Here is a 27189-nt window from a genome sequence, read left to right as displayed (position 1 = left end):
CCTCAATTTTTCAAAGGCTTTGCACGGCGGAGAGGGGGGATAACCGGCACCATCCCCCCCCCCCCCCCCCGCTTCGCTCCCTCGCCATGGTGAGCGCCCTCATACTAAATTTTTCTAGAAAAAACCCTGTAAAATGTTGAAAACTTGATAAATGCCAAAATTGAAAATTCCCGAAAATTCCCAATATTCCCAGGCCCTTCAAAATTCCCGGAAACTTTCCGGGAAAGTTTCCAAAATTCCCAGAAACTTTCCACCCCTTTGCAACGCTAGTGAATGATGATAAATTTTGTCATTTCGAAAGTAATTCAGGCTCTCCCAATTTTCTTAAGTCTTAAATTTAACCTGTTATGGTCTTAAAAAGGTCTTAAATTGAACTTGTTCAAGCCTGCAGAAACCCTGATTAAGCATAGTTTATGCTTCATAAAAAAAAAAAAAAAAGATTAGCCCTAAGGGATATGACTCCATTTCAGAAATTTAACAAAAATGAACATATTATGGCAAATCGTAGCCTACAATAAAACTGGCCGGAAAAACCCCCACAAGCCTTTTAAATTACAGCCAGACAATGACTATTAGCTATATGAGGCTACCCAGTCACGTTTCGAAAAACGGAATTAGAAATAACAACCTCAAAGTGCTTTTAATGATATCGAAGTGCTGAGGCCTCGAAGGAAAGGCAGCTCAATCACTTTAGTCTGACTTCCGACCAGAAAAAAAACTCAGTTATACGGGACAGAAATGTAAACCAACTGTCAGCATATCTTCAACAACATACCGTACTCCGCCACAACCTCTTGAGGCTGAAGGAGAGCGGGAGAACGTTAATTTTGGCTGCTTTGTGATTTTATCGCCACTCTCATTCTCCGCTTGCTTCCTTGCTAACTTCATGTTACTGTGGCACCTCTGTAAATGCTCAGTTAAATTACTGGTGCTATTTCGGGAAGTGGGCAGTTCTTTAGGTTTAGTGCATTTGACTACGATGTTCTTCACACCCTTATTTTTCACAAACTTAAAGTACTGGGCGTGTGCCCATCTGGAGAACGTGTTATCTGACGTTAGATCAGCTGCAGGTTCACTCATCTCTCTCTCCTGTCTGACGAGCCTAAAGGAAAAGGAAGTGAAACATTTTGCGCGGACGTTTCACCACGCTGATCTGGCGCGAATTTGTATCAAGGAAAAAAAATCCCACCACTTCATTCCAGGTTAAAAATGCATTGTAATGCGCGTTACTGACATTTGTACCGAGTAAAATATTACCAATTTTTTTTCTGTAATGCCTTACATTACCACGTTACTTTTGTAGCACGTTACTCCCAACACTGTTCCTGATTGATGTGAGTAAACATGATTTAAAATCACCTCCGCAGTCGTTCTTTCTGAAACAGACTCCCCTCTGATCAGAGTTCACCCGAGAGCTCTCAGCGCTGGGATGTGATCTCCGAGTGCTGCTGTGATTGGATCCGTTTTCCGAGATCTTCCTGATGGAGCTGTGTGTGTGTCTCCTTTCTGCTGTGGCCTTTACGCCCATTTCAGGCTCCACGCTGTCGGGCTGGATGAGGAGCGGGTTGGAGGCTGGATGAGGAGCGGGTTGGAGGCTGCTTTCAGACTCCACACTGTCAGGCTGGATGAGGAGCGGGTTGGAGGCCGCTTTCAGACTCCACGCTGTCGGGCTGGATGAGGAGCGGGTTGGAGGCCGCTTTCAGACTCCACGCTGTCGGGCTGGATGAGGAGCGGGTTGGAGGCTGCTTTCAGACTCCACGCTGTCAGGCTGGATGAGGAGCGGGTTGGAGGCTGCTTTCAGACTCCATGCTGTCAGGCTGGATGAGGAGCGGGTTAGAGGCCGCTTTCAGACTCCACGCTGTCAGGCTGGATGAGGAGCGGGTTGGAGGCTGCTTTCAGACTCCACGCTGTCAGGCTGGATGAGGAGCGGGTTGGAGGCTGCTTTCAGACTCCACGCTGTCAGGCTGGATGAGGAGCGGGTTGGAGGCTGCTTTCAGACTCCACGCTGTCGGGCTGGATGAGGAGCGGGTTGGAGGCTGCTTTCAGACTCCACGCTGTCAGGCTGGATGAGGAGCGGGTTGGAGGCTGCTTTCAGACTCCATGCTGTCAGGCTGGATGAGGAGCGGGTTGGAGGCCGCTTTCAGACTCCACGCTGTCGGGCTGGATGAGGAGCGGGTTGGAGGCCGCTTTCAGACTCCACGCTGTCGGGCTGGATGAGGAGCGGGTTGGAGGCCGCTTTCAGACTCCACGCTGTCGGGCTGGATGAGGAGCGGGTTGGAGGCCGCTTTCAGACTCCACGCTGTCGGGCTGGATGAGGAGCGGGTTGGAGGCCGCTTTCAGACTCCACGCTGTCGGGCTGGATGAGGAGCGGGTTGGAGGCCGCTTTCAGACTCCACGCTGTCGGGCTGGATGAGGAGCGGGTTGGAGGCTGCTTTCAGACTCCACGCTGTCAGGCTGGATGAGGAGCGGGTTGGAGGCTGCTTTCAGACTCCATACTGTCAGGCTGGATGAGGAGCGGGTTGGAGGCTGGATGAGGAGCGGGTTGGAGGCTGGATGAGGAGCGGGTTAGAGGCCGCTTTCAGACTCCATGCTGTCAGGCTGGATGACGAGTGGGTTGGAGGCTGCTTTCAGACTCCACGCTGTCAGGCTGGATGAGGAGCGGGTTGGAGGCCGCTTTCAGTCTCCACGCTGTCAGGCTGGATGAGGAGCCGGTTGGAGGCTGCTTTCAGACTCCACGCTGTCAGGCTGGATGAGGAGCGGGTTGGAGGCTGCTTTCAGACTCCACGCTGTCAGGCTGGATGAGGAGCGGGTTGGAGGCTGCTTTCAGACTCCACGCTGTCAGGCTGGATGAGGAGTGGGTTGGAGGCTGCTTTCAGACTGCATACTGTCAGGCTGGATGAGGAGCGGGTTGGAGGCTGGATGAGGAGCAGGTTAGAGGCCGCTTTCAGACTCCACGCTGTCAGGCTGGATGAGGAGCGGGTTGGAGGCTGCTTTCAGACTCCACACTGTCAGGCTGGATGAGGAGCGGGTTGGAGGCTGGATGAGGAGCGGGTTAGAGGCCGCTTTCAGACTCCACGCTGTCAGGCTGGATGAGGAGCGGGTTGGAGGCCGCTTTCAGTCTCCACGCTGTCGGGCTGGATGAGGAGCGGGTTGGAGGCCGCTTTCAGTCTCCACGCTGTCGGGCTGGATGAGGAGCGGGTTGGAGGCCGCTTTCAGTCTCCACGCTGTCAGGCTGGATGAGGAGCGGGTTGGAGGCTGCTTTCAGACTCCACGCTGTCAGGCTGGATGAGGAGCGGGTTGGAGGCCGCTTTCAGTCTCCACGCTGTCAGGCTGGATGAGGAGCGGGTTGGAGGCCGCTTTCAGTCTCCACGCTGTCAGGCTGGATGAGGAGCGGGTTGGAGGCTGGATGAGGAGCGGGTTGGAGGCCGCTTTCAGACTCCACGCTGTCAGGCTGGATGAGGAGCGGGTTGGAGGCCGCTTTCAGTCTCCACGCTGTCAGGCTGGATGAGGAGCGGGTTGGAGGCTGCTTTCAGACTCCACGCTGTCAGGCTCGATGAGGAGCGGGTTGGAGACCGCTTTCAGTCTCCACGCTGTCAGGCTGGATGAGGAGCGGGTTGGAGGCTGGATGAGGAGCGGGTTGGAGGCCGCTTTCAGACTCCACGCTGTCGGGCCGGATGAGGAGCGGGTTGGAGGCCGCTTTCAGACTCCACGCTGTCGGGCCGGATGAGGAGCGGGTTGGAGGCCGCTTTCAGACTCCACGCTGTCGGGCCGGATGAGGAGCGGGTTGGAGGCCGCTTTCAGACTCCACGCTGTCGGGCCGGATGAGGAGCGGGTTGGAGGCCGCTTTCAGACTCCACGCTGTCGGGCCGGATGAGGAGCGGGTTGGAGGCCGCTTTCAGACTCCACGCTGTCGGGCCGGATGAGGAGCGGGTTGGAGGCCGCTTTCAGACTCCACGCTGTCGGGCCGGATGAGGAGCGGGTTGGAGGCCGCTTTCAGACTCCACGCTGTCGGGCCGGATGAGGAGCGGGTTGGAGGCCGCTTTCAGACTCCACGCTGTCAGGCTCGATGAGGAGCGGGTTGGAGGCCGCTTTCAGTCTCCACGCTGTCAGGCTGGATGAGGAGCGGGTTGGAGGCTGGATGAGGAGCGGGTTGGAGGCCGCTTTCAGACTCCACGCTGTCGGGCCGGATGAGGAGCGGGTTGGAGGCCGCTTTCAGACTCCACGCTGTCGGGCCGGATGAGGAGCGGGTTGGAGGCCGCTTTCAGACTCCACGCTGTCGGGCCGGATGAGGAGCGGGTTGGAGGCCGCTTTCAGACTCCACGCTGTCGGGCCGGATGAGGAGCGGGTTGGAGGCCGCTTTCAGACTCCACGCTGTCGGGCCGGATGAGGAGCGGGTTGGAGGCCGCTTTCAGACTCCACGCTGTCGGGCCGGATGAGGAGCGGGTTGGAGGCCGCTTTCAGACTCCACGCTGTCGGGCCGGATGAGGAGCGGGTTGGAGGCCGCTTTCAGACTCCACGCTGTCGGGCCGGATGAGGAGCGGGTTGGAGGCCGCTTTCAGACTCCACGCTGTCGGGCCGGATGAGGAGCGGGTTGGAGGCCGCTTTCAGACTCCACGCTGTCGGGCCGGATGAGGAGCGGGTTGGAGGCCGCTTTCAGACTCCACGCTGTCGGGCCGGATGAGGAGCGGGTTGGAGGCCGCTTTCAGACTCCACGCTGTCGGGCCGGATGAGGAGCGGGTTGGAGGCCGCTTTCAGACTCCACGCTGTCGGGCCGGATGAGGAGCGGGTTGGAGGCCGCTTTCAGACTCCACGCTGTCGGGCCGGATGAGGAGCGGGTTGGAGGCCGCTTTCAGACTCCACGCTGTCGGGCCGGATGAGGAGCGGGTTGGAGGCCGCTTTCAGACTCCACGCTGTCGGGCCGGATGAGGAGCGGGTTGGAGGCCGCTTTCAGACTCCACGCTGTCGGGCCGGATGAGGAGCGGGTTGGAGGCCGCTTTCAGACTCCACGCTGTCGGGCCGGATGAGGAGCGGGTTGGAGGCCGCTTTCAGTCTCCACGCTGTCGGGCCGGATGAGGAGCGGGTTGGAGGCCGCTTTCAGACTCCACGCTGTCGGGCCGGATGAGGAGCGGGTTGGAGGCCGCTTTCAGTCTCCACGCTGTCGGGCTGGATGAGGAGCGGGTTGGAGGCTGGATGAGGAGCGGGTTGGAGGCCGCTTTCAGACTCCACGCTGTCGGGCCGGATGAGGAGCGGGTTGGAGGCTGCTTTCAGACTCCACGCTGTCGGGCCGGATGAGGAGCGGGTTGGAGGCTGCTTTCAGTCTCTGCTGGAGGAGCGACGCTGCAGAAAATATCCCACGATGCGTCAGTTTTAATCCAACGCGTTTCCTCCTGCGTGGAGGCTTTAGGGAATGAGTTTTATTTTGAGTTTTGGGGAGGGACTGGGATTGACCGTTCAGTTCTGTTTCTGTCAAACTTGCTGACTTTCTGACCTCTCTCTCTCTCTCTCTCTCTCTCTCTCTCTCTCTCTCTCTTTCTCTCTATCTCTCTCTAATTCTCTTTCATTTTCTCTGATGCTCTCTTTCTCTCCAAATTTCTGACTCTCGTTCTTTCTTGGATGCTTTCTCTCTCTCCCCGGCCCCAATGTTCTGTCTTGGCTGCTTTCTCTTTTTCTCTGACTCTTTTTCTCTCTCTCTCTCCCTGACATTCTTTCTTGGCTGTTTTCTTTCTCTCTCTGACTTTTTTCTTTATCTCTGACTCTTTTCTTTCTGACTTTTTTTTTTCTTTCTCTCTGACACTTTTTCTCTATCTCTTTCTGGCTGTCTCTGAATCTTTCAATCTGTCTGACTGTGTATCTCTTTCTTTGACTGTGTATGACTCACTGACTCTGACTCTGTGTGTCTCTCTCTCTCTCTCTCTCAGCTGTGATAGTGATGCCGGCTGCCTCGAGCTGTGACTGCCCGCACCTGGAGTGCGTTGGAGAGATCACTAAAGAGGAGCTTATCCACAAGTCTCATGTGAGAAGACGCAGCCTGATACTGTTTCTGTTTCACGTCCACCATAATTTATGATTTTAAATCAACTCCGTTAACAATGTGACTTGCTTTTATTTATTTACATTTTTTTTATCTGGCTCTCTATCACTGTTTATCTATCTATGAATGTTTTTGTAATTGAGCTATAAGTATCATTTTATAATAAAATCTTTGAAAGTGAATGTTCGACGGAGCTTTTTATTTGTATTCATGCTGTATTATTGGTCCCGGCACGGTGTGATTTCAGGGCCAGTGCCAGGACTGCAGAGTCGGTGGGCCGAACCTCTGGGCCTGTCTAGAAGTAAGTGAAATGTGAAAAAAAAACAAACAGGATTATACGGTAGATGTTAGAAATATTGGCGCCTTTTAAAAGGTTTGCTGGAAATGGTGTGGCATGTGTTTATACAAATTTATTTGTGAATTACTTCTGCTAAATACCAAGTGTGTGTGTGTGTGTGTGTGTGTGCTCGTGCATGTTTGTTTCTTCTCCAGAATGGCTGTGCTTACGTTGGATGCGGAGAGTCTCACGCTGACCACAGTACAGTCCACTCTCAGGTGTGTGATCCTTCGAGCTTCATGTTTTAAAGTCCATTGTTAAGTCGTTGCGCATATTGAGCAAACTCGCTGACAGATTTAAAGTCTTCACACACACTCTGGCACAGAGAGACCTGCAGAGTGTGTGTGGGCGAGAGCACGAGGGGATTCGACTCGGACATGCTGCCAAACACGTACGCCTCCTCCACCAACACACTCGCACTGAGCTCAGGAGCTGCAAACACTAATCACTGAGTCAGACTCCTCAAAGAAAAACTACACTCATAATAATACGAGTCAGTGGAGTCTGAAGATTTTCTGATTATTAGCGATGAGTCTGAACATTGACTGTTAGGGATGAGTCAGAACATTGTGTGATTGTTAGGGATGAGTGGGAATATCGACCGATCACTCAGGAAAAGTTAAAGCATCTTTTGATTGCTAGATCTGAGTAGGAACATCTGCTGGTTGTTGGGGATGAGTCAGAACATTGCTGATCAATATGGATAAGGCAGAATGTTAGATGACTACTGGTGATGAGTTGGAACATTTGCTGGTTGTTAGGGATGAATCTCATAATTCTTAATCAGTATGATCAGTCAGAATGTTGACTGGTTGTTTGGGATGAGTCAGAACATTGTGTCTCAGTGTGTATAAGCCAGAATGCTGACTGACTGTTTGGGATGAGTCAGAACGACAGCTGATCATCAGGGATGAGTCATAACTTTGACTGATTGGTCGGGGTGAGTCCAAACGTTGACTGACCGACTGCCCGAGGTGAGTCCGAACGTTGACTGACCGACTGCCCGGGGTGAGTCCGAACATTGACTGACCGACTGCCCGGGGTGAGTCCGAACATTGACTGACCGACTGCCCCGGGGTGAGTCCGCTCACCGTGTCCCGGTGTGGATGAGTCCGAGTGTTGACTGGTTCTTGGGGATGAGTCATGTTGCTGAATTGTTGTCGGGATGAGTCATGTTGGTGACTGGTTCTTGGGGGCGAGTTAGAATAATGCAAATCAATATGACAAGTCGGGCGGCACGGTGGTGTAGTGGTTAGCGCTGTCGCCTCACAGCAAGAAGGTCCGGGTTCGAGCCCCGTGGCCGGCGAGGGCCTTTCTGTGCGGAGTTTGCATGTTCTCCCCGTGTCCGCGTGGGTTTCCTCCGGGTGCTCCGGTTTCCCCTACAGTCCAAAGACATGCAGGTTAGGTTAACTGGTGACTCTAAATTGACCGTAGGTGTGAATGTGAGTGTGAATGGTTGTCTGTGTCTATGTGTCAGCCCTGTGATGACCTGGTGACTTGTCCAGGGTGTACCCCGCCTCTCGCCCATAGTCAGCTGGGATAGGCTCCAGCTTGCCTGCGACCCTGTAGAAGGATAAAGCGGCTAGAGATAATGAGATGAGAATGAGAATATGACAAGTCAGAATGTTGACTTATTGTTCGGGGTGAGTCAGAATGTTGACTGAGTGTTTGGGGTGAGTCAGAGCATTGTGGCACAGTGTGGATGAGTCAGATTGTTGACTTGTTGGGGATGAGTCATGCTGTTGACTTGTTCTTGTGGATGAGTCAAAATATCGCAAATCAATTCGACAAGTCAGAAGGTTGATTGGGCGGCACGGTGGTGTAGTGGTTAGCGCTGTCGCCTCACAGCAAGAAGGTCCGGGTTCGAGCCCCGTGGCCGGCGAGGGCCTTTCTGTGCAGAGTTTGCATGTTCTCCCCGTGTCCGCGTGGGTTTCCTCCGGGTGCTCCGGTTTCCCCCACAGTCCAAAGACATGCAGGTTAGGTTAACTGGTGACTCTAAATTGAGCGTAGGTGTGAATGTGAGTGTGAATGGTTGTCTGTGTCTATGTGTCAGCCCTGTGATGACCTGGCGACTTGTCCAGGGTGTACCCCGCCTTTCGCCCGTAGTCAGCTGGGATAGGCTCCAGCTTGCCTGCGACCCTGTAGAACAGGATAAAGCGGCTACAGATAATGAGATGAGATGAGAAGGTTGATTGACTACTTGGGATGAGTCAGAATATTGACTGGTTTTAGGGGTGAGTCAGAATGTTGACTCATTTGGGATGAGTCAGAACATTGTGGATCAATATGGATAAGCCAGAATGTTTAATGCAGTTTAATTCCTATCACGCCTTTCACAAACACAAGGACGCGTTATAGAACAGGGGGGAAGCAAGAATGTTGATTGTTGTGGATGAATCAGAACATTGCTGATCAGCATGGACAGGCCAGAATGCTGATTGATCATTAGGGAGGAGTCAGAACTTAGCTGGTTAATATGAATAAGCCAGAATATATGTAGCTTGCTCGTGATGAGTCAGAACATCACTGATGGACAGGGATGAGTCAGAACATTGGATTATCATCGGGATGAACCCGAGCGTCTGCTGTTTGTTCGGAAAGAAGTGGAACAGAATAGTCGTGCATTCGGGATGAGTCACAACCGCAGATTAACGAGGATTAGTCAGAACGTTTGCTGCTGTTTTTGGGATGCGTTGGACCGTTGCTGGTGGACAGGGCTAAGTCAGAGCATTCACCGATGGCTACGCTTGGAAAAGATGCCGATTGTGAAATTCACAGACGTCTGGTGATTTAAGGAATAATCAGAATACGATTGCTAGGCTAACTGTCTGGGATGAGTTACGCCAGACGCTGCCTTTATTTTGGCACAGCAGATAATGAAATAAAACACCGTAGCAGTCTTTGTTCGAAAAGCCCACTTTGGTCCTGCTGTGTGCAGAATCGTGAGGCTCTCAGTCTTTTTACAGCTGGCACTCTAAAGCTACAGCACTTTGCTCAAGCCTTTAGCCTCTGAATATTTCATGCCCTTCCGAAACAGCGGGTCAGATTTTATTTTTCTGCCCACAAATGGAAGGAGCAGGGAAAAGCTAATCCACTGCCATGAATAATGTAGTGGCTTCTGCAATGCAGTGTGTGTCTCTCTGCATTGCTGGAGACCAGTCCTCACCTTGCCACTGCCCACTACTAACACACACACACACACACACACACACACACACACACACACACACACACACACACCATCTGCTCCCTTTTCCTGGAGAAGGTGGGATATTTCGCTGATTTAGGAATTTGATTTCGAGACTGTGTGTACTGGTGTTATAAAATACCACCATGCACTGTGGTATTTCCGTATTAAAGGCAACACATGAGCCCTCTGAGAAATGTGGTTTGGGAATTTTATTTTTATTTATTTATTTATTTATTTATTTATTTTTCAAGCGTGTGGCACTTTGGGAATGCGTGGCTCTGTTCAGACTTGATCACCATGCTGAGCTGTCTGCTTATCTACCTCAACCAAGGACCAAAAATAGCGTTTTTTATTTTTTATTTTCACGACCTGCCTCAATATCCATGTCCGTCTAAATCCCTCCGGCTTATCCAGGAGACGCAGCACAACCTGACCGTGAATCTGACCACGCTGAGGGTTTGGTGTTACGCCTGTTCCAAAGAAGTCTTCCTGGACAGGAAGCTGGGCCCTGTAACCCCACCCCCTGGCACTGCCAAACCCATCTCGCCTGTCCTGCTGCCTGGCCAGGTAACCTCCACCTCCACTCACCTGTCTGTCAGTCTGGTGAACACGACGCATTAATTGATCAGGTTGAGTGTGTGCGAAACCAGCTCTTCGAGTCCTGAGGGGATTAACTGGATGTCACCCTGTGTGATCAGGATCCCGGAGTCGCGAGCAGCCCCACCGCTCTGAGAGGGCCGTCGGCCGGAGTACCCGAGGATCTGGACGTGGAGACTGAAGAGGAAGACGAGCTGAGGACTCGAGGTACGTCGGAAATGAATTCTCAAACCCGATTGGTGCTGCTTTTTTTTTTTTTTTTTTTTTCCTCCAGTGTTCATGATGCGTTCCTTTTGGCACGCTTTAAACCTGATTAACAGTCACGCTGCTCTCCTGCAGGTCTGACCGGCCTGAAGAACATCGGCAACACCTGCTACATGAATGCAGCACTGCAGGCGCTGTCCAACTGGTGAGAATTACAGTATCGCCACAATGGATTTATTATTATTATTATTTTTATTTTCACTCTTCTCTCACTGTGAGCTGTAAAAATAACCAACGTGCTCTGTTACGGCCCTAATCGGTTCAGATCCCCCCTCCCCCCCGGTCCAAATTTATGTGGAAATTCATAAATAAAATATGAAAAGTGCCGTTTTGGTCTTAATGTCAAAACAGGAATAAAGAGGGATGGTGAAGGAACTCGTTTCATGTAACTATAAGCGGATAAAAGTTACGACATCGTAATAAAATGGTCAACGTTGCTCTTGTGTAAGCAGATATAGCTTCAGGATGTGACGTTGGAGGAAAATCATCAATTTGAAGGTGATGGTGACGAACGCCGCTTCATCACGCCACCCGTGTTGTTGATTATTTATAACAGCATGACACGGAGTGTTTTATTCCATAAATAATGACATACTGCTCAGGATGTACCAGTGCATCTCAAAAAATTAGAATACCATGAAAAAGTTCCTTTTTTTTTCATAATTTAATTCAAAAAGGTAAACTTTCATATATTCTATATTCATTACATGTAAAGTGAAATATTTAAAGCCTTTTTTGTTTTCATTTTGATGATTATGGCTTATAGCTCATGAAAATCAGAAATCCAGTCTCTAAATTATTAGAATATTCCCTAAGATCAATCAAAAAAAGGATTTACAGTACAGAAATGTCCAACTTCTGAAAAGTATATTCATTTATACACTCAATACTTGGTTGGGGCTCCTTTACCATGAATTACTGTATCAATGCGGTGTGGCATGGAGGTGATCAGTCTGTGGCACTGCTGAGGTGTTATTGAAGCCCAGGTTGCTTTGATAGTGGCCTTCAGCATATCTGTATTTTTGGGTCGGGTGTTTCTCATCTTCCTCTTGACAATACCCCATAGATTCTCTATGGGGTTCAGGTCAGGCAAGTTGGCTGGCCAATCAAACACAGTAATATCATGGTCAGCAAACCGTTTGGTAGTAGTTTTGGCACTGTGGGTAGGTGCTAAGTCCTGCTGGAAAAGGAAATCAGCATCTCCAAAAAGCTCGTCAGCAGATAGAAGCATGAAGTGCTCTAAAATCTCCTGGTAGATGGCCGTGTTGACTTTGGACTTGATTAAATACAGTAGACCAACACCAGCAGATGACATGGCACCCCAAATCATCACAGACTGTGGAAACTTCACACTGGGCTTCAAACACCTTGGATTCTGTGCCTCTCCACTCTTCCTCCAGACTCTAGAACCGTGATTTTCCAAATTAAATGCAAAATGTACTTTCATCTGAAAAGAGGACTTTGGACCACTGAGCAACAGTCCATTTCTTTCTCTCCTTAGCCCAGATAAGACACTTCTGACATTGTCTCTGGCTCAGGAGTAGCTTGATATTAGGAATGCGAAAGTCGTATCCCCTTTCTTGAAGATGTCTGTTCGTGATGGGTCTTGATACACTGGCACCAGCCTCAGTCCACTCCTTGTGAAGCTCTCCCAAGTTCTTGAATCGACTTTTCTTGACAATCCTCTCAAGACTGCGGCCATCCCTGTTGCTTGTGCACCTTTTCCAGCCAACCTTTTCAGCAATGACCTTTTGTGGCTTACCCTCCTTGTGGAGGGCATCAGTGATCATCTTCTGGACAACAGTCAAGTCAGCAGTCTTCCCCATGATTGTGGTTGTGTGTACTGAACGAGACCGAGAGATACACTGTGTTCATACTGTTTTACTCAAACTCGAAATGAAATATTCTAATATTTTGAGATGGGGTTTTTTTTTGTACTGTATACCATACTGATTAAAATTAAAATAGAAAAATGCTTGAAACATTTTAGTTTATGTGTAATGAGTCTATAATATATAACATTTTCACTTTCTTAAATAACTGATGGAAAATATTGAACTTTTTCACAATATTCTAATTTTTTGAGATGCACTAGTACTTCGAGGCATCAGGATCAGGGCTGTAGCTCCGGGGCTGGATTTTGGTAGCGCTAATGAGACAAACATGTTCAATGAGACTGTGTTTTATGATTTTATTCAGTTCATCTTTTGCTATAAAGCAGCTTGTTGTCTCGGAAATAGTTGTTTTTAGTCTTACATAGCATCGCTTCCCAATTTGACCAGTCTGTCCTTCTTGTGTTTTCAGTCCTCCGCTCACTCAGTTCTTCATCGACTGTGGTGGTCTGGTCCGAACAGACAAGAAACCGGCGCTGTGTAAAAGCTACCAGAAGCTCATTACAGACCTGTGGCACAAAAACAGGTGGGTAAATGTATATAAATAAGTACAGCGGTGCTTAAAAGTTTGTGAACCCTTTTAGGATTTTCTATATTTCTGTATAAATAGGACCTAAAACATCAGATTTTCACACAAGTCCGAAAAGTAGATAAAGAGAACCCGGTTAAACAAATGAGACAATAATATTATACTTGGTCATTTATTTATTGAGGAAAATGATCCGATATTACATATCTGTGAGTGGCAAAAGTATGCGAACCTCTAGGATTAGCAGTTAATTTGAAGGTGAAATTAGAGTCCGGTGTGAGTGGGCACCCGGTTTTATTTAAAGAACAGGGATCGATCAAAGTCTGATCTTCACAACGCATGTTTGTGGAAGTGTATCATGGCACGAACAAAGGGGATTTCTGAGGACCTCAGAAAAAGCGTTGTTGATGCTCATCAGGCTGGAAAAGGTTACAAAACCATCTCTAAAGAGTTTGGACTCCACCAATCCACAGTCAGACAGATGGTGTGCAAATGGAGGAAATCAAGACCATTGTTCCCCTCCCCAGGAGTGGTCGACCAACCAAGGCGTGTAATAGTCGGCGAGGTCACAAAGGACCCCAGGGTAACTTTAAGCAACTGAAGGCCTTTCTCACATTGGCGAATGTTAATGTTCATGAGTCCACCATCAGGAGAACACTGAACAACAGTGGTGTGCGTGGCAGGGTTGCAAGGAGGAAGCCACCGCTCTCCAAAAAGAACATTGCTGTTCATCTGCAGTTTGCTAAAGATCACGTGGACAAGCCAGAAGGCTATTGGAAAAATGTTTCGTGGACGGATGAGACCAAAATAGAACTTTTTGGTTTAAATGAGAAGCGTTATGTTTGGAGAAAGGAAAACACTGCATTCCAGCATAAGAACCTTATCCCATCTGTGAAACATGGTGGTGGTAGTATCATGGTTTGGGCCTGTTTTGCTGCATCTGGGCCAGGACGGCTTGCCATCATTGATGGAACAATGAATTCTGAATTACGCCAGCGAATTCTAAAGGAAAATGTCAGGACATCTGTCCATGAACTGGATCTCAAGAGAAGGTGGGTCATGCATAAATGACCAATTATAATATTTTTGTCTCATTTCTGTAACTGGGTTCTCTTCACCTACTTTTTAGGACTTTGTGTGAAAATCTGATTGTTTTTGTCACATTTATGCAGAAATATCGAAAATTCTAAAGGGTATAACGTGTGTGGAAATCAATGGTGCATGACAAGCCTCATTTGCAGCACAGCTGATTTAGCGCTGCAAAGGACAAAATGGTGACCGAACGGTTGCTCTTGAGTTAGATCTTCGTGATTGCTGCGTTTTGTTTGTGTAAAAGATCCTGTGAATCATTTCTTTGCAGGCCTTCCTACGTCGTCCCAACAAACCTGTTCCAGGGCATCAAAGCTGTTAATCCAATGTTTCGAGGCTACTCCCAACAGGTGAGTCCTTCACCACGTACCTGACTTCCTGTCCCTGGAGTGTGCGTGACGGTTTAAAGAAGACACATTTCCACAACACGAACGTTTTCAGAAACCCGTCCAAATTTGGCGTTTTTGGTCTTGGAGAATTTTTTTGGTTCCAGCTTGATACTTAGTTTTCGTGCCGAGCAGGAAGTGTTAGGGCGGAGCTTGCTGTAATGAACGTCACTGATTGGTCACAAGCTTCTAGACTGATTCTGCTTCGTCTAAGGGCTCCATTTTTTTTTTATCCATTTCACTTTGAGCATTACAGTCTCTGAAACCACACTACAGCAAGAATTTTTAGTGTCCACTTCCCTGCATGTTTATTTAAAAAAAAAAAAAAAGACTAGCTCGAGGGCAAGAGCTATTCTCAAAGCGTGAACATTTACAAGTGTGGTTTAGGATGAAATTGTAGTTCTGTACATCTGCTGCAGTGGCAGTAATCTGATTTTATGGACTGCTGCGTTGGCAGAACACTTTTTGGATATACCGTGCCTTGCATAAATATTCGCCCCCATTGGAAATTTCCACCTCATGTCATGAAGCGACACAAAATAGTCCAGGACGAAAACTCAATGTAGTTTGTGGAATTCTTTACAAATAACAAAGGTAAAAGTTGCACTTGCGTAAGTATTGGTGCGAACTCCTAAGTTAGTTCTGGCGCCATGAGAAGGAATATAATTAGTTGACTTGTGCTGACTCCTGTGCAGGCAAAGAACCATTGTTTATGTTGAACTTGACTTGTCTCAGACTGGTTTCACCAATGGTCTATGGCAGGGGTCTTCGGTTTTATCCGCAAAGGGCCGATGTGGCTCCAGGCTTTCATTCCAGTCAAATCGAAGGCTGATTTGAGCCCAAGATGAACAGATTAAACAAGTGGAAACATGTGCTTGCTTGGAATGAAAGCCTGCAGCCACACCGGCCCTTTTGTGGACAAGATTGAAGACTCTTGGTCTCAACTGAGACTTCATAAAGAGTTTGACTTTTGGAAGTACAACCCCGATTCCAAAAAAGTTGGCACAAAGTACAAATTGTAAATAAAAATGGACTGCAATTTACAAATCTCAAAAACTGATATTGTATTCACAATAGAACATAGACAACATATCAAATGTCGAAAGTGAGACATTTTGAAATTTCATGCCAAATATTGGCCCATTTGAAATTTCATGACAGCAACACATCTCAAAAAAGTTGGGACAGGGGCAATAAGAGGCTGGAAAAGTTAAAGGTACAAAAAAGGAACAGCTGGAGGACCAAATTGCAACTCATTAGGTCAATTGGCAATAGGTCATTAACATGACTGGGTATAAAAAGAGCATCTTGGAGTGGCAGCGGCTCTCAGAAGTAAAGATTGGAAGAGGATCACCAATCCCCCTAATTCTGCGCCGACAAATAGTGGAGCAATATCAGAAAGGAGTTCGACAGTGTAAAATTGCAAAGAGTTTGAACATATCAAGAATCTCTGTGCGTAAGGGTCAAGGCCCATACCGGGTGCCCGTGATCTTCCGGCCCTTAGACGGCACTGCATCACGTACAGGCATGCTTCTGTATTGGAAATCACAAAATGGGCTCAGGAATATTTCCAGAGAACATTATCTGTGAACACAATTCACCGTGCCATCCGCCGTTGCCAGCTAAAACTCTATAGTTCAAAGAAGAAGTCGTATCTAAACATGATCCAGAAGCGCAGACGTATTCTCTGGGCCAAGGCTCATTTAAAATGGACTGTGGCAAAGTGGAAAACTGTTCTGTGGTCAGACGAATCAAAATGTGAAGTTCTTTATGGAAATCAGGGACGCCGTGTCATTCGGACTAAAGAGGAGAAGGACGACCCGAGTTGTTATCGGCGCTCAGTTCAGAAGCCTGCATCTCTGATGGTATGGGGTTGCATTAATGCGTGTGGCATGGGCAGCTTACACATCTGGAAAGACACCATCAATGCTGAAAGGTATATCCAGGTTCTAGAGCAACATATGCTCCCATCCAGACGACGTCTCTTTCAGGGAAGACCTTGCATTTTCCAACATGACAATGCCAAACCACATACTGCATCAATTACAGCATCATGGCTGCGTAGAAGAAGGGTCCGGGTACTGAACTGGCCAGCCTGCAGTCCAGATCTTTCACCCATAGAAAACATTTGGCGCATCATAAAATGGAAGATACGACAAAAAAGACCCAAGACAGTTGAGCAACTAGAATCCTACATTAGACAAGAATGGGTTAACATTCCTATCCCTAAACTTGAGCAACTTGTCTCCTCAGTCCCCAGACGTTTACAGACTGTTGTAAAGAGAAAAGGGGATGTCTCACAGTGGGAAACATGGCCTTGTCCCAACTTTTTTGAGATGTGTTGTCATGAAATTTAAAAATCACCTAACTTTTCTCTTTAAATGATACATTTTCTCAGTTTAAACATTTGATATGTCATCTATGTTCTATTCTGAATAAAATATGGAATTTTGAAACTTCCACATCATTGCATTCCGTTTTTATTTACGATTTGTACTTTGTCCCAACTTTTTTGGAATCGGGGTTGTATGTTTTCTTCTCGAAAACCACCTGATCCTTGGTGTAACGAACTAGTTCAAATAAATGCTTGGCCTCAAAGGGTTTGATAGTTTTCACTTTGTCGTGACTCGGCCTTGCTTTCATTTGGAGCAAGGCTCGATCACGGCTAGTCCTGGCTGCGGTCTTGGCGAGCTTGACAAAAGCCTTATGGATGTGTGATCTCAGTATAAATACACCTAAGAAATCAAAAACGCCAACGAGCTTTCAAAAGGACAAAGTTCTGTAAGAGTAGAAATCATCAGAAGGTTATGAAAGCTCGATCCCAAATGTTGAGCTTTGTGCATTAGTAAATCCACTATTTAAAAAAAAATGGAAAGACCATGGCACAATTGTGACTCTGGAGCAGGTCTAGAGGATTCAGTGACTGGGTCAAGAGTCCGAGAAATACTAAAACCTGATCTGGACTGTTTTTGGATAAACACAATCAGTCCAACATGATGGTTGATGTTCAGACGTAAAGAGTTCTTGGGAATGTTCCAGGACTTTTGAAACCTCTTGGATGTTTTGTCTGTAACAGCTTGTCTTTTTTTTTTTTTTTTTTTTTTTTTGGTGTGTATGTATTTCCCTGACACGCTTGGATATTTGGTTTATCTATAGTGCTCAGCGTAAATAAGTGCACCCCCTTTGAAAAGTAACATTTTAAACAATATCTCAATGAACACAAACAATTTCCAAAATGTTGACAAGTTTAATATAACATCTGTTTAACTTATAACGTGAAAGTAAGGTTAATAATATAACTTGGATTACACATTTTTCAGTTTTACTCAAATTAGGGTGGTGCAAAAATGAGTACACCCCACAACATCTAGTACTTTGTATGGCCTCCATGATTTTTAATGACGGCACCAAGTCTTCTAGGCATGGAATGAACAAGTTGGGGACATTTTGCAACATCAATCTTTTTCCATTCTTCAACAACGACCTCTTTTAGTGACTGATGCTCAACTCGTCTCTTCAGAATTCCCCAAAGAAAATAATTTCTTTCCACCACAAAGGTGATGGCTACAAGAAGATCAGCAAAGCTTTACTTATCAGTTAGAATACTGTAGCAAAAATGGTGCAAAATTTTCAGAAAGATGGAACTGCGACCATCTCACAGAGACGTCCACGGAAGTTAACACCTCGACAGGAGCGTCTTCTGATGAGAAGGGTTGAAGAAAACCGGCATGCATTTATCTAAAGAAGTAGAAAGCCAAACCGGGGTGACTATTTCCCGTGACGCAATACGGCGTACGCTGCAGAGGAACGGCATGCACGGACGCCGTCCACGAAAGAAGCCTCTCCTAAAGCCCAGGCACAAAAAAGCCCGCCTAGAGTTTGCCAGGACCCATGCTGACAAAGATGAAGACTACTGGGACTCTATACTCTGGAGTGATGAGACCAAGATAAATGTTTTTGGAACTGATGGCGTCGCAAAGGTGAGGAATACAAAGAAAAACGCCTGGTGCCTACAGTGAAACATGGTGGTGGCAGCGTCCTTATGTGGGGCTGCATTTCATTGATGGCATCATGAATTCACAGACGTATCGCTCTAGACTAAAAGAGAAGATGCTACCATCACTCCGTGCCCTTGGTCGTCGTGCACTTTTCCAACATGACTAAACGCACATCTGTTAGATTTCTGAAGAAGAACAGGGTGAAAGTGATTCAGTGGCCGAGTACGTCTCCTGATCTGAACCCAATCGAACACCTACGGGGAATTCTGAAGAGACGAGTTGAGCATCAGTCACTAAAAGAGGTCGTTGTTGAAGAACGGAAAAAGATTCTTGTTCATTCCATGCCTAGAAGACTCGGTGCCGTCATTAAAAATCATGGAGGCCATACAAAGTACTAGATGGAGTAGTTTTTGTTGTGGGGTGTACTCATTTTTGCACCACCCTAATTTGAGTAAAACTGAAAAATGTGTAATCTAAGTTCGATTATTAACGTTACTTTCACGTTATAAGTTAAACAGATGTGATATTAAACTTGTCAAAGGGGGTGGACTCATTTACGCTGAGCGCTGTACATGAAGCATAAAAATCCCAAAGATTGAAGCTTGCAGTTTTCCTGATGGTTAAATAAATGCATGTTAATCAGCGTCTTGTTTAAACAAGCTTCATCTTTCGTGCTTTTTTTTTTTTTCTTTCCTTTCGATTGTAACTGTGCTCGGATCTTTGTGTGTGTCTGTTCAGGATTCTCAAGAGTTCCTCCGCTGCCTGATGGACCAGCTGCACGAGGAGCTCAAGGAGCTGGTCGAAGAACTCGAGGACCGGAGTCAGACTGCAGGAGCGGACGAAGACGAGCCAAACGAGCCCGCCGAGCCTCATGAAGCGAACGAGGCTAACGAAGCCGACACGCTCATCTCAGACGAGGAGAAAGCAAGCCGAGAGCGGCAAAGAGAAAAGAACCTCATCAACGAGCTGCACCGAGCCGACAAGGACGAGGACACGGCGGCCATCGTCAGCAGCCAGGGAGCCGTCAAACACAGCAAGGCCACGGGTCAGTGCTTCGAATTCTCAAATCTGATCGGTCAGAAGCATCGCGGACGCTACATGAGATCGACGCGATTATTCTTTCCGAATCGCTTGTCTTTTTCTTCAGACACGAACCCAGAGATCCAGATCAGCAGCAGTGGCCGGCCCCAGAGCCCGAGTGCCTGCGAGAACATCGGGTCCAAACTGTCCAGCAGCCCGCCCAAATCCACCTCCATGTGGTCGAACCTCAATCCGGCTCACAAGAAAGGTAACTCTTCAAAGAAACGTCGCATTTTATTATAGAGTGTGAAATGAATACACGAGTCTGAGTTTTCAGTCTTGACAAAACTCTGAAATTTGATTTCGGCGTACACGTGTGCGTGTGTCGGGAACAGTGAGCATGTTCGCGTCCCCGAAGAGCAAGCGGCAGAGGAAATACCGCAGCATCATCGCTGACGTTTTCGACGGCACCATCGTCAGCTCGGTGCAGTGCCTGACCTGCGACAGGGTGAGTCACTCTGAGACGTGCTGTCGTGCGCGTGCACGTTCGTCGTGTAGCATGTCGCACTGTGATCCTGCTCTGTCTCTTCAGGTGTCCGTGACTCTGGAGAACTTCCAGGACATTTCCCTGCCCATTCCCGGGAAAGAGGATCTCGCCAGGCTTCACTCCGCCACTCATCAGACGTCGCTGGTGAAGGCGGGGTCATGCGGCGAGGCTTACGCTCCTCAGGGCTGGATCGCCTTCGTCCTCGAATACATCAAGAGGTGCTTGTATATTTTATCTATAGTGCTCGGCGTACATGAGTACACCCCACAACATCTAGTACTTTGCATGGCCTAGGCATGGAATGAACAAGTTGGCGACATTCTTCAACAACGACCTCTTTTAGTGACTGATGCTCAACTCGTCTCTTCAGAATTGCCCAAAGAAAATAATTTCTTTCCACCACAAAGGTGAAGGCGACAAGAAGATCAGCAAAGCTTTACTTATCAGTCAGAATACCGTCGCAAAAATTTCAGAAAGATGGAACTGCGGCCATCTCGCAGAGACGTCCAGGTCGTCCACGGAAGTTAACACCTCGACAGGAGCGTCTTCTGATGAGAAGGGTTGAAAACAATCGGCATGCAGTTCATACCTGTCAACTTTGAGGTTTGAAAAAAAGGGATATTTCCCAGATTTTTAACTCAAAATAAGGGAAAATTTCGGAAAGTCATACCCTTCACCAAAAGTGGGTGTGTAGTTGGATGGGGGGCAATTTTCTATCTAGTATTTGTGATTTCCTGTACTCTGGTGCATGTTGGTGATAGCCAAGACCCAAACTCAATATGCTTATGGTTTATAGAGTGCATTTATGAATAAACTATACATTTATTTTTATTTGCTTTCAGTGGTACCAGTTATTTCCCAAATTAAGGGCTAAAATACGTATCTTATGTTAAAATAAGAAAGGTCATTATATAACCAGTCAATAAATTCAATTCCATTGCAATTTATTATGGTTTTACCATAGTCATGGCCTCGGAACACTAGATAGATGGATGGATGGATGTAATAAAGAGAGAGTAATATAAGATATTAAACCAAGAGTGATTTAAAATGGGTAAGTTTCAGATAGAAAATAAAACAGACAATGAGTGGATAAAACAGTTAATACACCAATTAGTTTACACTAGGCTATTTATGAGGTCTTAGCCAGGACATACTTAATGTAAACATGTGTAGCTTACCTTTGATTATTTGGGAGGCTTTCGTTTTCCCCATGGAAAATTTCTTTGCGATGGAAGAGTCTGGGAACATTCCAGCCACGCACTTGTTGAAATCATCAAAGAAAGAGAGGCTAATGTTTTTCTTAGCTATTAGCATCGCCATCTTCACCTCAGACCTAATCAGTGTTGCCAGATACTGCTGACGTTTTCCAGCCCAAAATATGTTCAAAACCCGCCAAAATGCACTTGAAACCGCCCAATCTGGCAACCTAATCACTTGCTCAGCCTCGCCTCCGGACGTAGTTATGTAATGACTGATGCCTGAGAGGGCGGGGACGTGAATTCATGGCCCGACTTCCTGCTGTAAACTCCTGTCAGAGGCGCGTCATGAATTCTGGACCTACCGACTTTTTTATATTGTGAAAATACGGGACTTTTATATAATATGAAAATACGGGATATTTTCGGGAAAATAAAAAAACGGGAAGACAGCGGGAAATAAGTCAAAATAAGGGATTTCCCGGGAAAAACGGGAGGGTTGACAGGTATGATGCAGTTATCTAAAGAAGTAGAAAGCCAAACTGGGGTGACTATTTCCTGTGACACAACAGGGCTCGAAATTCTTTTTTTTTTTTCGCCAGCCAGCCGGACTAGTTCCCTTCCAAAGTAACTCGCCAAACAGAAAATCAACTCGCCAAAATTTGTTCATGTATGAATTTTACTTCTGTCAAAAATAACGCAAAACAGATTAGTCACCATTGTTCATGACTAACGTGCGTTTATTTCAACACCCGAGTATTTTGATACTGTTGTTAAATACGTAAATGAGAACAACACGGAGCACCATAATATCATATCAACAAATAATAATATATTGGAAAACTTTGCAACTTGGTGTATGAGTATTGAAAGCAAATATACTTACTATCATGACTATAGCACCCAAAACATGTCCAACATGCTTTATGTATTTAACCATTTATGAGAGAGAAGGCATTCGGAGCTTCATATTGACGAGGAATCAACTTGAAAAAAATTAACTATTCCATAAAAATCGTATCGCAGCCGAGGCCTACCCTGCTCCCACGTTTGCTTAGAAGTCCTTTGTCGTTTCTCCTCTTCAGACCGAGGTCGCTTTGTCCCCGTCTCTGGCGGTTTCTGTCCACCTTTCAGAAAATTCCACGTCGCAACATAGCTTTGGCAGATGTAGATGTAAACAGCAACAAAAACACGCGTTTAAACGGGCAATAATGTGGCCACATCTATTGAATTTGTTAACGTGATGTGGCAGCGTGGGCGTGGCCAACTGTCGGTCTGTGAATGGAGGTCGGAGTCAGGGAAGGTAAGTGGTGGAATCATTGCACCTGATGGGGATTAACCTGTGTTTGTGTATCTTCCCCAGCGACTGCACCCTTTAAAAGGAGAGGAGAGCAGAGAAAGGGAGCTCTCTCTCCCCAAGCTAGCAATAAATAGTTCATTGAGAACTCAGTTCTGGTCTGCCGTGCTTCTATGCTCCACCCACCTGGTCCAATACTGCACGTGATTACCGTGATATTCAACGAGACGCGTTATATGCATGCGCAGTAGTGAAAAAACCGACAGCCTGACTCGTACACGATACGATTCGGAATTCGGTATTTTCCATCCTGCTGATAAACACATCGATGAACACAGACACAGCACACGTTTAATATGTGGCGGCTTTAGGTGGCGGTGTGTCTGAATCTTCGCTTCATATATATTTTTTTTATTTTCAACTAGCCAGCTGGGCTGCCTAGTGACAGGAATTACCCGCCAAATGACAAATTAAGTCGCCTCGGGCGACCGGACCACCGCGAATTTCAAGCCCTGCATAATACGGCGTACGCTGCAGAGGAATGGCATGCACGGACGCAGTCCACGAAAGAAGCCTCTCCTAAAGCCCAGGCACAAAAAAGCCCGCCTAGAGTTTGCCAGGGCCCATGCTGACAAAGATGAAGACTACTGGGACTCTATACTCTGGAGTGATGAGACCAAGATAAATGTTTTTGGAACTGATGGCGTCGCAAAGGTGAGGAATACAAAGAAAAACGCCTGGTGCGTACAGTGAAACATGGTGGTGGCAGTGTCCTTATGTGGGGCTGCGTTTCATTGATGGCATCATGAATTCACAGACGTATCGCTCTATAGAGCTCTTGCAGTCACGCGACCGGAAAGTACACAGCCACCATCTTGTCGGTAAAAAACACAGCTGAATCCTGCTGCACTCGTGTACAGAATGGATCAATTTCAACCGACGGACTACACGGCTCATTTTTCTAATGAACAGATAACTAGATATGTGTCTAAAATAAACGATCTACAGATTAGTGACCCTTATGGCTTACCGGACGTAGTTTTCACGACTGTGTCAGTGGATATTGAACTGCCAGAGGTGGAATACCCGGACGTGTATAATTGCCTCATTAACTTTCCCTCGCTGTTCAGTGGTGAAGCACTGCGTGCTTATAAATCTCTGGACAGTTATCTTTACAGAAATTCAGGATTTGTCAGCGACTCAGATGTGGCATCTTGTAAACAAGAAAATAACAATCCTCATTGGACGGGTAAGTCACTTAAGTATTACTAGTACTTATACTAGATGCACTGACCAGCCGATTATAGAATAGAATAAGGTAATTCCAGCTGTAATTCCAAATCGTCCGTCTTGTTTACCATGGATCTGGCGTTGGAGAAGTAGAGGCTTAGCAGTGGAGATTTGAGTGGCTGTTTTCTGAGCTTAGTCAACAGGCCGGCTCTGCCTGCAGCCTCGCTTTTGCTTCCGCTCCCGGCGCCGCCTCCTTCGCCTGCCAGACCCGATAACAATCCACGGAGACCCCGCTGGTCTCGCTATCTCGTCCGGAATGTTGTGCATGCGATGGAAATCGCTACAAACCGTCATTTTCTGCTGGAAACCAATGTCCAGTAAGTCCACACGGTTGTAGTGGATATTGAAGTCCGATACAGACGAACAACACGCAAAAATACACACAAAAAACGTGCACAGGTAGGGAGAGCTTGTAGCCGCAGCCGTTGTAGTAGAATTGTATATAGTAGGGTTTTCCAGAAGAAAAGGTAGAAGTAGAACCAGAAGTAGAAGGCGGAAATATGGCGTTTGACCGACAAAATGGCATCTGTCACAATCTGGATCAGCTGTGACGTCACATGCAAGATCTCCATACTGAAAGAGAAGTTGCTACCATCACTCCGTGCCCTTGGTCATCGTGCACTTTTCCAACATGACTAAACACCCATCTGTTGGATTTCTGAAGAAGAACAGGGTGAAAGTGATTCAGTGGCAGAGTACGTCTCTTGATCTGAACCCAATCGAACACCTACGGGGAATTCTGAAGAGACGAGTTGAGCATCAGTCACTAAAAGAGGTCGTTGTTGAAGAATGGAAAAAGATTGATGTTGCAAAATGTCGCCAACTTGTTCATTCCATGCCTAGAAGACTCGGTGCGGTCATTAAAAATCATGGAGGCCATACAAAGTACTAGATGTTGTAGGGTGTACTCATTTTTGCACCACCCTAATTTGAGTAAAACTGAAAAATGTGTAATCTAAGTTAGATTATTAACCTTACTTTCACGTTATAAGTTAAACTTGTTGGAAATTGTTGGTGTTCATTGAGAGATTGTTTAAAATGTTACTTTTCAAAGGGGGTGCACTCATTTACGCCAAACCTTAGCAGCCATTTGGCGCACTCTCATATTTTTGCTCTTTACTTGATCCTTTTAATGATTTTATTCTTTTCATTTTGTTGATCTGTAGCTGGTTCTGGGGTCCGGTGGTCACGCTGCAGGACTGTCTGGCCGCCTTCTTCGCCCGAGATGAACTGAAAGGTCCGTAAGGCTCTTTGTCACTCACGATCTCAAACTAAAATCTCAGTTTATCATGTTGAGGTGCTCTAGTCTCAGTGTGCCCGAGCCGCACAGGGAAACGTTTTCCTGTCTTTCGTTCGGCGAGCGGTTCGCTTTCAGAGTATTTTAAAACGGAGCATCGCGATCAGGAGGAAATTCGATGTGAAAAAGCAAACCTGTGATTATAAGCCCCGCCTCCAAATGAGTTACTTTTTTTTTGTGTGCTTAATTCACCATTTTTTTCCTCCTTCCTCCCTCTTTAGGAGACAACATGTACAGCTGTGAAAAGTGCAAGAAGTGAGTATGTCAAATAATTGGGTGTGAATATGGTTCTACTGTACTAAATGTCAGATTATTAGCGTTCCAATGGAGCCATTTTTAATATCTGGTTGTTTTAGTGTACGTTATTCAATGGAAAGGTTAGGAAATGTGATGCTATTAATCGTTAGTTATGGAGTTTTTCAGCTTTGTGTGTGCGGCTTGTTTTTAGGTTGAGAAATGGAGTCAAGTTCTGCAAAGTTCAGAGTTTGCCAGAGGTGCGTGATGAAAATCTGTCCACTTGATTATCTCATTCGCGTTTGCCTTCTTTGCATATTCATAAATTCTTGTGACACTAAAGACATTGAGAATTTCTGATTTGACTGGATATATACAGTGGGGCAAAAAAGCATTTAGTCAGCCACCAATTGTGCAAGTTCTCCCACTTAAAGAGGTGAGAGAGGCCTGTAATTTTCATCATAGGTACACTTCAACTATGAGAGACAGAATGGGGGAAAGAATCCAGGAAATCACATTGTAGGATTTTTAATGAATTAATTGGTCAATTCCTTGGTAAAATAAGTATTTGGTCACCTACAAACAAGCAAGATTTCTGGCTCTCACAGACCTGTAACAACTTCTTTAAGAGGCTCCTCTGTCCTCCACTCGTTACCTGTATTAATGGCACCTGTTTGAACTCGTTATCAGTATAAAAGACACCTGTCCACAACCTCAAACAGTCACACTCCAAACTTCACTATGGCCAAGACCAAAGAGCTGTCAAACGACACCAGAAACAAAATTGTAGACCTGCACCAGGCTGGGAAGACTGAATCTGCAATAGGTAAGCAGCTTGGTGTGAAGAAATCAACTGTGGGAGCGATTATTAGAAAATGGAAGACATACAAGACCACTGATAATCTCCCTCGATCTGGGGCTCCATGCAAGATCTCACCCCGTGGGGTCAAAATGATCACAAGAACGGTGAGCAAAAATCCCAGACCCACACGGGGGGGACCTAGTGAATGACCTGCAGAGAGCTGGGACCAAAGTAACAAAGGCTACCATCAGTAACACACTACGCCGCCAGGGACTCAAATCCTGCAGTGCCAGACGTGTCCCCCTGCTTAAGCCAGTACATGTCCAGGCCCGTCTGAAGTTTGCTAGAGAGCATTTGGATGATCCAGAAGAGGATTGGGAGAATGTCATATGGTTAGATGAAACCAAAATAGAACTTTTTGGTAAAAACTCAACTTGTGTTTGGAGGAGAAAGAATGCTGAGTTGCATCCAAAGAGCACCATACCTACTGTGAAGCATGGGGGTGGAAACATCATGCTTTGGGGCTGTTTTTCTGCAAAGGGACCAGGACGACTGATCCGTGTAAAGGAAAGAATGAATGGGGCCATGTATCGTGAGATTTTGAGTGAAAACCTCCTTCCATCAGCAAGGGCATTGAAGATGAAACGTGGCTGGGTCTTTCAGCATGACAATGATCCCAAACACACCGCCCGGGCAACGAAGGAGTGGCTTCGTAAGAAGCATTTCAAGGTCCTGGAGTGGCCTAGCCAGTCTCCAGATCTCAACCCCATAGAAAATCTTTGGAGGGAGTTGAAAGTCGGTGTTGCCCAGCGACAGCCCCCAAACATCACTGCTCTAGAGGAGATCTGCATGGAGGAATGGGCCAAAATACCAGCAACAGTGTGTGAAATCCTTGTGAAGACTCACAGAAAACGTTTGACCTCTGTCATTGCCAACAAAGGGGTATATAACAAAGTATTGAGATGAACTTTTGTTATTGACCAAATACTTATTTTCCACCATAATTTGCAAATAAATTCTTTAAAAATCAGACAATGTGATTTTCTGGATTTTTTTTTTCTTTCTGTCTCTCATAGTTGAAGTGTACCTATGACGAAAATTACAGGCCTCTCTCATCTTTTTAAGTGGGAGAACTTGCACAATTGGTGACTGACTAAATACTTTTTTGCCCCACTGTGTGTGTGTGTGTG

At 46.6% G+C, this 27189-nt stretch overlaps 1 protein-coding gene across 2 annotated transcripts in view; it reads left to right on the top strand.

The window, feature by feature from the left end:
• The window catches only part of usp33 (ubiquitin specific peptidase 33), a 51219-nt gene that overhangs the window by 10025 nt on the left and 14005 nt on the right, over window positions 1-27189 (top strand). The window contains exons 2-16 of one of the 2 annotated variants that reach the window (XM_060929030.1): window positions 5919-6013; window positions 6279-6332; window positions 6524-6586; window positions 9973-10125; window positions 10257-10362; window positions 10495-10564; window positions 12724-12837; window positions 14201-14279; window positions 19052-19358; window positions 19461-19601; window positions 19729-19841; window positions 19926-20098; window positions 24833-24903; window positions 25185-25218; window positions 25412-25457. In XM_060929030.1, coding sequence (XP_060785013.1) covers window positions 5930-6013; window positions 6279-6332; window positions 6524-6586; window positions 9973-10125; window positions 10257-10362; window positions 10495-10564; window positions 12724-12837; window positions 14201-14279; window positions 19052-19358; window positions 19461-19601; window positions 19729-19841; window positions 19926-20098; window positions 24833-24903; window positions 25185-25218; window positions 25412-25457 — 1608 coding nt within the window. In that variant the 5' untranslated portion in view covers window positions 5919-5929. Of the gene's footprint in view, window positions 1-5918; window positions 6014-6278; window positions 6333-6523; window positions 6587-9972; window positions 10126-10256; window positions 10363-10494; window positions 10565-12723; window positions 12838-14200; window positions 14280-19051; window positions 19359-19460; window positions 19602-19728; window positions 20099-24832; window positions 24904-25184; window positions 25219-25411; window positions 25458-27189 lie in introns of both variants that reach the window. The other variant, XM_060929022.1, reaches the window with a different exon arrangement.

The sequence above is a fragment of the Neoarius graeffei genome, chromosome 1 (genome assembly GCF_027579695.1).
Source record: "Neoarius graeffei isolate fNeoGra1 chromosome 1, fNeoGra1.pri, whole genome shotgun sequence".
NCBI classification, from domain to species: domain Eukaryota; kingdom Metazoa; phylum Chordata; class Actinopteri; order Siluriformes; family Ariidae; genus Neoarius; species Neoarius graeffei.
Note: the sequence above shows the minus strand (reverse complement) of the source record. Positions and strands in the feature narration are given on the sequence as shown.